This window comes from Rattus rattus, chromosome 10, assembly GCF_011064425.1.
Source record: "Rattus rattus isolate New Zealand chromosome 10, Rrattus_CSIRO_v1, whole genome shotgun sequence".
Classification (NCBI taxonomy): Eukaryota; Metazoa; Chordata; class Mammalia; order Rodentia; family Muridae; genus Rattus; species Rattus rattus.
Genome location: NC_046163.1, coordinates 29,592,795 through 29,603,739, shown reverse-complemented (window position 1 = coordinate 29,603,739; position 10,945 = coordinate 29,592,795). Strand labels below are relative to the sequence as shown.

Sequence of the window (10,945 nt, the reverse complement as noted above, 5' to 3'; positions counted from 1 at the left end):
CAGATTAGAAGTTAATCCTGAAAATATAAACTCTGGGAGTGATTATTGTCTGAACTTAAGAGTCTGAGTTAAATTAACATCACAAATATTGTCGTATGTTAATATATAGATATAGCAGAGGAAGGGAGTACTCTGTGCAGATGAGAAATACCAGGAGAAATACCAAACTGTGTGCCATGGTGTGTGTGTGTGTGTGTGTGTGTGTGTGTGTGTGTGTGTGTGTGTGTGTGTGTGTGTATACAGGCCCTTGGGCTGAATGCTACTAAAGAGCCAAATAAGAAACAAGAAGTCAGGCACTGGAGCATTATCTGTAGTACCTGCACTTGGGAAGCTGAGGCAGTTGATGGTTAGCCTGGGTTACAATGGTGAGGTTCCCATCTTGAAAAAGAACAAGGCAAACAACATAAAAAGAAACATGCAGTTGGCCATGACATAGTGCAAGCCTTTAATCCCAATACTCGGAGGTAGAGGCAGGTGATATCTGTGAGAGTACAGTCTGGTCATCTTCGCTGTATGCAACCAAGGCTATACAGTGAGACCCTCACTGTATTTTACAGAAAAGGCAGGACAGAAGAAAATAAAATAGTTATCAAGAGAATGAATGAAAACGTGGACTCTCAGCTAGAGGCAGAGAGAAGTGAGAGATGCTGGGGTGCTAGATAATGACATGTTGACGTTGGTGGATCAGCAGCGGACTCTGCAGTGCACACTTAAGTCAGATGCTCAGGCTTGGTAGGTTCACTGAAATGTTGGGAAGTCAAGGAGCATGCTGAAAATCAAGGGTTTCAAGGTAGTTCAGCAAGTAATAGGGATGAGGTCAAGATGTCAGACTAGAGGGATATTGTGGGGAAAGGTACCAGTGGTATAGAGAATGCCAACCACCAGGAAGATGGGCAAAGGTGTGAAATATGTGAACTGTGGAGCTATAGAAATTACCAGGGTGCCAAAAATCGGGAGACAAAAGAAGCCATGTATAATGTTCTAACAGTTTGCCCAGCTGAGTATAATGTTTTTGTTTGAACTTCTATCCGTTTTGTTTGTTCACTAGTTTTTCTGGTATTTTGTTTTATTTTGTTTTCATTTTACTAGGAAGCCCTGGCTGACCGAACTACACAGAAAAGGCTGGCCTGAAGCCCACAGAGATCCACTGACCTCTGTCTTTTGACTGCTGGGATTAAAGGCATGCACCAGCATGCTGGACTGACTTCTATTCTCTTTCTCCTCTCTGCTCTCCTTTTCTTTTCCTTTCCTTCCCTTTTCTATCCTTTTTCTTTTGAACTTCCTTTTCGTGTTTTCTACTTCCTGTGTAACATAAATCTTAGCCTTTGTCTTTTTGGCAATAATTAAAGTGTATTTATAGTGTGTGTGTGTGTGTGTGTGTGTGTGTGTGTGTGTGTAGCTCAGAGGACAACTCATAAGTGTCGGTTCTCTCCTTCACCATATGGATTTTGGAGATTGACCTGAGGTCATCAGGTTTGGAGGAAAGCACCTTTCCACCCTGAGCCAACTTTCTTGCCCAGTGTGCCTTTTGCATATTGATTATATTTAATCCTTCTAGCTTAGGCAGTGAAACCAAGCCTGTTGCTGTCTGTAGCACACAGAACACATTTTAATAGTTCTTCAGCAACTGAGGCAATGAGTAGTGAGTGACTCTTGTTAGAGTCCATAAGAGCAAGAGCAGAGCCACTTCATTTGGGGACAGCCTAGATTTTTCTTATTTAGTGTTGATGATAGAACCCGGGGCCTCCTAAACGTTAGGCAAGTGCTCTACCATTAAGGTACATCTCACTCTTAGTGTAGATGGAAGAAGAAAAGACAATGGTTTTAGGTTCATGAATCAGAGATATCAATGTCGTGATATAAAGACACAATCAAACTTTATTTTCAGAAGTTTTCAATTTCTTAAATAAGTATAAAAATAAACAAACATTTGTTCTAAGATTTTTTTTTACATAAGTTAATTTAAATACAAATTTCTCTGAGGCACGGCAGCGGTCACATACTTAACCCGAATTCCCAGGTTCAGTCAGCAGGTTGACGTTCACATCAATCATGTTGGCTTTTTTTTTTTAATCAATGATGTTAACAATTTTTATACATGTTTTTCTAAAGTTGATTATTTTCTGATCTTAAACTTTTAAAGCATATAATCTTGAAAATGTTTTATAATTTTTTGTAATAAAATATATTTCTTCATAAGACACATTTCTCAGTTATTTACATATATATCAATATTATTTGTAATCAGTTCTTGATGCGCAAATTCTAATGCCTATCGTGCTTTGAATATGTTTTTCAATAAATTAAGTTATAACTAATAAAATACCTATGGGGCCTTCAAAATGTCTAAAATGTCAATTTGTATAACATGCGTAGGTGAGTCAATATTGGCTCTATGCAGTTTGCTATATGAGTAAATTCCAATGGCCTAAGTTCTAACTTTAAACTTTACAATCAAATACACTAGTTTTCTTGAAATTTATCCATGACCATTAATTCATCATTTTGTTTGATTGTTCGCACAGTAGTACAGGGAGGTAATCATTAAAAAAAAGGTACATCAATTCTGACATAATGCAAAAAAGAAACACTTGTAGTAGGCTTAAACATAGTTTATAACAACAATGTCTGAAAGACATAACTATCTTCAGTAAATTCAGTAATATACAGTACCTCAGCTGATAATGAGATGTAGAGAATGATCGTCATTATTGTTTTATATTTATTTCTATTGCCCAGAACTACCCACTAACTGACTCTGTTTTTAAATAAGAAAGCAATTCTTCAGGACAAGAATGTAACTTTCTTGTCAGGAACCCCCTCCAATTCTAGCATCTTGGTAGGGCCCTTCCATATAATTACAAATAAAAAATACATTTAATTTTTTTGCCTTTTGTCTAAAGTAACTTCTTCCTCCAAAGGGGAGCTACACAGTAGTCCTGAGCTGAGGTTTTTCCTGAATGTAAAACTTCAAGTAGAGAAAATATTAATGGAGGTTAAAGAAAGAATACTAAGAACCTGGAACACGGCAACAAAAAACAAATCAATCAGCAGTTTCTCGTAGCAAAATGACTACAGGAAACAGAATAAGGAGAGCATTATGCTGGCATCCAGGCTGAACTCACACATTGCATGGGGCCTACTGCAGTTCTGGTACCGGGAGCTGGAAGACATTTCAAAGTTTTGAAGAAGCCCACTGATACCTTTTGCATTGAGAGATGGGCTGTTGTGTTATACTGTGCAACAGAAAGACTCTTTAAAAGTCCAGCTTGGCAAGTCACAGCCAGCACCACAGGAGGATCTGAAAGTCTCCTTCAAAAGTTTAACCCTCGATGCGGTCTTTAGCTTGGAACCCTTCTTTGTTCTTGGTTATTTTGTTTGTGGACTCTTTTGTTGCTATGATAGGTTTTGCTGGCTACCACTCGCACACAAGCTTTAAAGCTTTTCCATCGTTTAGGACAGAACATCACGGGCTCCGCCACCTTCCTACGCCAGCATTCTGATGTACAAGGAAGGTCTGATTGTCATAGTAGCTTTTCACTACTCCTGAGAAAAGAAAGATCCCTGACATGGTATCTTAACCATCAGTCATAATAGTTTTCCCCAGTTTTAGAGATTTGTGTTTATGGTAGCTGCTTAATCTGTGCGGGTACAAATTTGACAGCTCAAGAAAGTAAGGGCTTTCGAAAGTGATTCCAACTCCCGATTTAGACATTGCAAATCATTTGTTTCAAAAGATTTCTTTTAAAAAATAAAAAGACAGTTGCCAGTATCTGCCTTCATGCTCATTTAAAACTGGACTTGTACCCCTTTGCTTGATGAGATAAAGATATGCAAGATTTAAAAACAATTCCACATCGGTTGCTCCTAACATAGTAAGGAAGACACAGTCATAATCAACAGTGCAGCATTTCCCTCCTTGTAACAGCATTTAAATATTCACATTTCCCTCCTTGTAACAGCACTTAAATATTCATACATCTTTCATTTGTTCTTATTAAGCTACTCACGAGCTGAAATTCAAGTATAAAGATAGCAAAATTCATTTCCCTTCTCACTGGCTTATGCCGAAAAATGAAAGTGTTTTTTTCCCTTTCACTTTCGGATAACACATATTTAAAGTACAAACACAGGAATCTTCACAAATGGAACATTGTTCAAGAATATTGCCTTCTGTTATAGAAGATGTTAAGTGAAAAAAAGCGTTCTGTATAAATATTAAATAATTAAATTAAATTGTTCATATAAATAAATAAATATGGTCAGTAGACTCTTACAGCTCAGTTGAACGCCTTTTGATTAGTACTGTAGGGTTAATGTCATCTAGTCTGGAGTGGGAGGCACTTGCGTTGATGGTGGCTGTCTTGGTAGGCTGTGGGTCTTGCACATTGAAAGAGGCGAAGGGGCACCCTTTCACATTATTGCAGATGAGAGACTGAATTGAGGCAGTGTTGATGATCCTAAAACCCACTTCTCCTCCGAAGGTGCTAGGCTTCCAGTATTGAGGAGAACAGATGGGATTACCCATAAGGCCTTTCAAGGAGAATGGAGCTCCAAGTTCTACCATGGTCTCCCCAAAGATAGCATCTGGACGAGGCTTTTCCACCAGCAGGGCAGGATACAGTTCCATGGCATCGATGTCATGGTAGAGGGCTTTCAACTCTGCAGCCATTTCTTTCTCTCCTGGAAGGCACAGAAGATATGGGTATATCAAACTTGGGAATCGCTGACAATAGTCCTGGATGTCGAGTATAGGTTCACTAGCTGACCCCCATTCCTGCTCCCCTTTCTCAATAAACTCAATCCTTTTCTGTTTCCAGAAGAAGAAGAAAAAGAGGAAGAGGAGGAAGATAGTTTATTCCTTCACTAAATTCCCTCTCACCTTCTCTTTTCTCATTTAATCCTTGGTCATTTTAGAAATTTCAGCAACCATTTCTCACCTGTAAGTTCTTCAAATGATGTGTAAGGTTTCAGGGAGAAGCGTTTGCGGTACTCATTGAGAGACTGGTATTTCATCTCTCTGCTCTGGTCAATGGAGGCCTTTGCCACTGCTTGTACAGCGATTGGAACATTCCTTCCCCCAGCAACCTGAGAAAGGTGAATAATAAAATGAGATTCTTATGCATATTCTTGTGATCCTACAACTTGACATCATCACTTCTAGTCTGTAATGAATGGGGCTTTTATGATTATAAAAAAAATAAGCTAATAGACAAGTCTGAATATTTACTTCTGTAATCTATAAGGTGACTGAAAGCTTTAAAAAAATATTAGTTTTAAGATAGACAGGTGTTGCTATTTGCTGGATAATTTTAGTTGAACTCTACAACCTTTCAAAACCTTCCAGGCGTCATGTTTCAAGAACCAGTAGAACACCTGACTATTCTTTTAGTAAAGGAAAAAAAATTGTCTCTATGACAAAAGTCCTAAAGCTACTGACCAGCCGGTTCTCGCTTTTCAGGAACAATGCTTACCCGGCCAGCAATCTGTCTGGTGAATGACTCAACAAAGTGAGTGAGTCCGTGTTCAAGGAGGATGGAGTTGTTGTAGAGAAACTGTTTGAAAGTGTACTCCTGGTCTTCAATGTTGAAGGTGTCCGGCAGCAGCGGATGCCAGTGATAGAGTGTGTTGAATTCAGAGGCAATGCGGTTCTGATACTGGAACTGCTGGTTGAAAAGCAGCTCTGGGTCGAACTTGAGTTTGAAGTGGTAACCGCTCAGGTGTTGCACGTAGTCTTCGATCACTATCTTGATTGTCTCTCCTGTTGCACAACAGAGAGAATTTATTTCCCTTACAACCAACGGTAAGTATGTCCCCAGGTCACATTCCCTCTCCTTATTCATGAGGAGTCAAAACATAGCAAATGCAAGAAATGAGTTTTTCCTCTTTGCGAGGGAGGTGGTCTTACTCATGTCTCTCTTGCTCACCTATCAGTATGAGCCTGCTAGTTTGGAACAGTCGCTCATCATCCCACTCAGGATGCTCCTGTTTGAGTATATCACACACTCTGTTGTGCTCCCGAAGCCAGATGGTAGCATACATCATCAGACCCGGCACCAGACCAAAGACTTCCTGCCCCACAGCGAACCGCAGGTGCTCAGGGACGTGGGGAGGGTAGATCATGTCTACCTGAGTGTCTTTGACTGTGGGAGGATACACCTCTCCACCGATGACCTAAATCACAAGAATAGTAATAGCAGAGTTTAAAAGAGAAGAAGTAGAAGAAGAAAAAAGCCACAATAGTTTTAAAATGTAAGTCTAAACAGCAGGTGATAACTTTTAAACCGTAAGGAAAATACCTGATATTTCAATTTTCCATCCTGGAAAAGTCGCAGTTTATGTTGTCTGTCTAGAGTTTCACCGTAAACATGATTTAAGTCCACCTAGAAAATTGATAATGGGAAAATTTCAACTTAATGATTTCTTACTATCATTTCTTATTAAATTTTGATGATTCAGTTGAACTTAAAATTCAACAAGTGATTTTTTTAAAGATTTATTTTATTTTTATATGTATGAGAATTTACCTGTATGTACGTATGTATGTACATATGTATGTATATATGTATGTATGTATGTATACCATGTGCATGCCTGGTACCCTAAAATGTCAGAAGAAGGCATCAGATTCCCTAGAACTGACTAGAGTTGTACAGACGGTTGTGAACTATCATGTGGGTGGCTGTTAGAAACTTCAGCTGGGTCTTCCTCAAAAGCAACAAGTGTTCTAAAACACCAATACAGCAAGCTCAACAAATGCCTTTTCTCATAGCCACAAAATTCTAAAATAATTTGTCTACCAGAGCTACAAGCCTGTATATTTCTTTATGTTGAATGATATTAGTCTCCTGTATTAAATATGCTTCATGCTTCATTATAGCCATGATAGTTATTTTAATATTACTTAAAGCAGCACAATCAGGGGATTTTTGGGGGGGAGTGTGGGGGGAAGACTGGGTCTCTATCTTAATAGCAGAGTCCAGTGTCTGGTGCCTGGCAAGCATATTTCTAAGGTTCACTTCCCAGTGCCACCGATGATTAATTATTTATTTATTTACAGAAGATATAGCCTTTACATAGACCAAACTTTTAGACTAAAAATGTAAGGGTCAATTACATTAAAATATTTCTGTGTGTGTCTGCTTATTTTTACTAAACCAGCAAATGAAAATGGAACACTCTGTTATGGTTTTAGTAGACATGACATTTGGATAAAAAAAAAAATGGGTGTGATTTGTTTGGCATGGCAAGATGTCAGCATTTCCTAAGGATTTGCTTTAAATCTGAGTTAAGCCTACTTACTCCGTGGCCCAGTCCTCGGGTGAACCCAGGTCCTCGCTTCTGATCTGTCTTGAAAAACTGATGAGTGAAGTGCTGGGCAAAGAATGCAAACATCATATTTGTGCCTTGGGGATCCGGGATGAACTCTCTCCTTAGAAGAACCTTTTCCAGAACTTCTTTTGAATCAGGAAGTTCCTTATTTCCTAGAACAAGAAAACTCTAAAGTAAATATGTATCCACTTACATATTTGTTCAAACAGACGGCTGTCTAATTCCTGAGAGCATCCATCTTAAAAACATGAACTCGAAGAGGATCACAGCATGGAAACAATTGCTGTGCTTTGAGGCACAGTGTTATGCTTGTACCCCAGGCTGGACTAAACTCAGTCTTTATCCCAGAATGGTCTTGAATTATTGGTTAACCTTTACCTTAGAGGTTACAGACAATAAGCTAACTTACTAAGGATATAAATTCATGTTTTAATATATGGGGGTGAGTTATTGAATAGTTTTATCAATAACTAACATGAATTCTATTTAGCATAACATGCTAATGTTGAGACATTATATCAAAATGGAGATTTACTTTCACATAATAGATCTGCACTTTTAATACGCCTCTGTGAACAGCCATACTAAAGACAAAACTATTTTACAGTTTTTAAATAAAAGGACAATCTAGGGTCAACTTTTCACCCAACCCTCACTGCACTTGCAACGTCTCTATTTCTTTGTACTCACCTTTCACACCCATGGGAGTTGGGCAGTCATCAGCCACGGGAGGAAGGGCCCTGGTGTAGTAGGAGAGGTTGGAGAAAGCTTCCCAGCTTTTGTAACCGTAGTGCACATTGTAAGTTGGTGGGCTGTCAATCAAATGTGATCTGGCTGAAATTTTAAAGAAAAAAAATTATTGGACCTCATGTGAAAAAAACCAACAAGGGGATATCAATTATCTACTGTACAATGGATCAAGTACAGAGAGAGACTGGGTTTCATTCAGACAAAGATACCCTGCTTTACAATGACTAAACTTTAAAAGGCACTGGGAAAATGGGTCTTCAATAAAGTTTAAGCTTTACACAGGACATTATGCTCCAGTAGTCTTGACGTTTCAGGTACTACCCACTTCCTGTTCCATAGCTGACGACAGATACAGTTGGGCATGGCCCTCAGAATGATAGACAGCTATTTTCTCTTCTGACCCCCAAAGAAAACCCTAATCAACCATTTGTTTAAAGGGTGCTTTGTGTTGAGAACAATTCCTGCGTGCCATGGATAGTCAATGAACAAGTGAACCACACTTCCTCCACAGGAGTGAGGGGCAGGAGTCATAGCCAAGATACAGACTACAGGTTTACATGACAGTGGTTTAGACATATGGGGGCAGGGTAGGAAAGGTATACTTCAAGGCATTTTGAAGAGGTCCGAGAGATTTCTTTGGGTCAGGTTTCTAGTGCATAGTTTTGTTCGATGCTGGAGAACAAGGGAGGTTTGTACTCACACGTCAACACGTATCTCATGATTGAATTCCGAAGGAAGGGAATGTTGTTCACAATGTTCCAGACTCCCTTGAAGTGGGTCAGGATGTAGTGTACTGTGTTTGGGGTGGGCTTCAGCAGTAATTTGATTCTTGTCAGAAACTCAGCTGGAGAGAGACAAAGCAGGAGGAAGAGCTGAGTAGGCGCCTCCCATCGGACATAAATCTACAAAATTATGGTGACCTTATGTGCCCCCATTCCAAAGGAAGATACCCCAAGAAAAACTTACGTGTAGTACAGTTTTCGCCATAGAATCCAGTCCGGGTACAGTCACATTTATATTGGTCAAATCCTATGCTCATACATTCACCGCGGTTTTGACATGGGTTGGAACAGCAAGGATTTGCTATATTAAAAAGACAAGACAGCCTGTCAGTCACTCTTGACTCATCTTAAAGATTTAATTGTGTCACTATGGGTCAACTTTACAATGGTAAGTTTGACAAATACACAGGTAGTCCTAGAAAAAAAAATAAGTTTTATTTTAGCTAAGTCTGTCTTATGAAATGGTTGTAATGTAGAAATAACAACTTTCTATTCTTAAGCAAGAAAAGCGGAGGACCTAACTTCCTGGCTCAACATTATCGACATTTTCAAAATAACTTGGATATTCAGACTAGAATTGTTAAGTTAGCCCTTTCAAAATTAAAAAAGTACATTTGTCAAAATTTAGTGTAAGGAATATCAAAGTAAAATAGTCAAGTTTTAAGATTTTGAATACTTTTTTAGAATGCCTTCTGGACTTTCCTGTGGGAAGAAGAGCCTCCAACAGGTATTTAAAGCACTCACTCCTGTTCGGTCGCCCACACACGTGCTTTTCACAAGTATTGATCAAATTCTGTCTTACCATAACGACAACCGTGACGACTATTTCATTTTAGCAAATGAAAGTGGTTCTCTGCTCAGTTGAGTAATGGCTCATAACCTGAAAGCGGTGGCAAACCCCCTGCCATCCTGGCAGTTCCTTTGGATTTTAGCGGCTCAGGCGCTTTCCAATACACAGCCCATCCCGTACTCCTAGAAAGGGGTCGGAGCCAGAGGAGTCCCCCCGGGGGTGCCTGGGGCGCGGAGCCACTCACTCACCTGCATGGCTGAGCGCCAGGGCAGCGCAGAGCAGCACAGCTCGGAAGAGCATCGCAGAGGTGGCAGCGGTGGTGGCAGCGGTTGTGGCAGCGTTGGTGGCAGTGAAGCTGGCGGGGGAGCTGGCAGGACACAGCGCTGAGTTCCTTCGTAGGCAGGGTCTTGGTACTCCTGAAGCTCTCCGCTCAGTTTGACAACTGGCCGCTAACCCGGAGAACCTTGCTTTTAAATCTTAGTAAAGTGGACTCCACGTGACTTCGTGACTGTGTCTTTCCGCCTCGGCTTTCCCCAACCCACCACAGCTTTCCCCCATCTCCGCTTCCAATTGCATAATACCCATAGGGGCAGGCTTTACTCACGCAAATGAGCCCAGAGAAGCCAGGAAGCTTCCCTCGGCTGCCCAAGGTGGTGCCAAGAGAGCTGCACCGCCCTCTGCATCCTTCCAGGCGCCCTGTGGTTCGCTGTGCCTGCTCCTAGGCTGGCTCTCTTTGAGGTCTCGGGTTTCCTCCCAGTCCCGCATCCACTGGGGGGCCGGAGGAGCAAGAGAATGTCACAGCTTCCCCTCCCGGGATCCGAGATCCTAATTAAGGGAATCCCCTCGCCTCTCCCCACTGGGGCGCAGTCTGACGTGCTTGCTGCTCTGAGCACGCACACAGTTACCGGTGTATTTAATTTATTCTATTTTTAATGAAATGAGAGGGCTGCTGTCAGGGTGACATCTGCACTGGTGGAGTTAGAGTGAAGTCTTTCACCGAACTGTCCTCCAGGCTCCGCAGTCCTAGCAAGCCCCAGGCACTCGCCTTTCCCAGAGACAGATGCCGAGCTCCACGTCGGAATGCTAAGTGCCCACCGCATTGCTTTAAGGTATTTCCCCCCCTGCTGTTACATAGCTTTTATCATTTTGATCAACAAGTCTTTTCACAGGACAAATCACTAAAAGGAATTTGTTTTAAAATGTACCTTTTAAAGACTTTTTTTGTCCACGTTTACGTTTACAAGAAGATATGCTGTGGCAACGGATCAAAAGATAATACTTTTTTTTTACC

The 10,945-nt window shown here is 40.7% G+C and overlaps 1 protein-coding gene across 1 annotated transcript; it reads right to left on the bottom strand.

The window, feature by feature from the left end:
• Positions 1–1,860: 1,860 nt before the first annotated feature.
• Positions 1,861–10,167, bottom strand: Ptgs2 (prostaglandin-endoperoxide synthase 2). Its single transcript, XM_032915374.1, has 10 exons — positions 9,903–10,167; positions 9,049–9,165; positions 8,783–8,926; positions 8,023–8,166; positions 7,303–7,484; positions 6,300–6,383; positions 5,928–6,174; positions 5,475–5,761; positions 4,941–5,088; positions 1,861–4,683 (listed from the first exon to the last, which is right to left on the bottom strand). Exons 1-10 carry the CDS (start codon positions 9,952–9,954, stop codon positions 4,274–4,276), a joined length of 1,815 nt encoding a protein of 604 aa, XP_032771265.1. The 5' UTR covers positions 9,955–10,167; the 3' UTR covers positions 1,861–4,273.
• Between the last annotated feature and the right edge of the window lie 778 nt (positions 10,168–10,945).

What these genes read in the sequence shown, in the direction of transcription:
- Ptgs2 (XM_032915374.1), bottom strand. Translation starts at nt 9,954, where the DNA reads ATGCTCTTCCGAGCTGTGCTGCTCTGCGCTGCCCTGGCGCTCAGCCAT. An exon ending in TGGCGAAAACTGTACTACAC is followed by an intron (nt 8,927 to 9,048) that starts GTAAGTTTTTCT and finishes GTCTCTCTCCAG; the next exon opens with CTGAGTTTCTGACAAGAATC. An exon ending in CCAGACAGATTGCTGGCCGG is followed by an intron (nt 5,089 to 5,474) that starts GTAAGCATTGTT and finishes CACCTTTCTCAG; the next exon opens with GTTGCTGGGGGAAGGAATGT.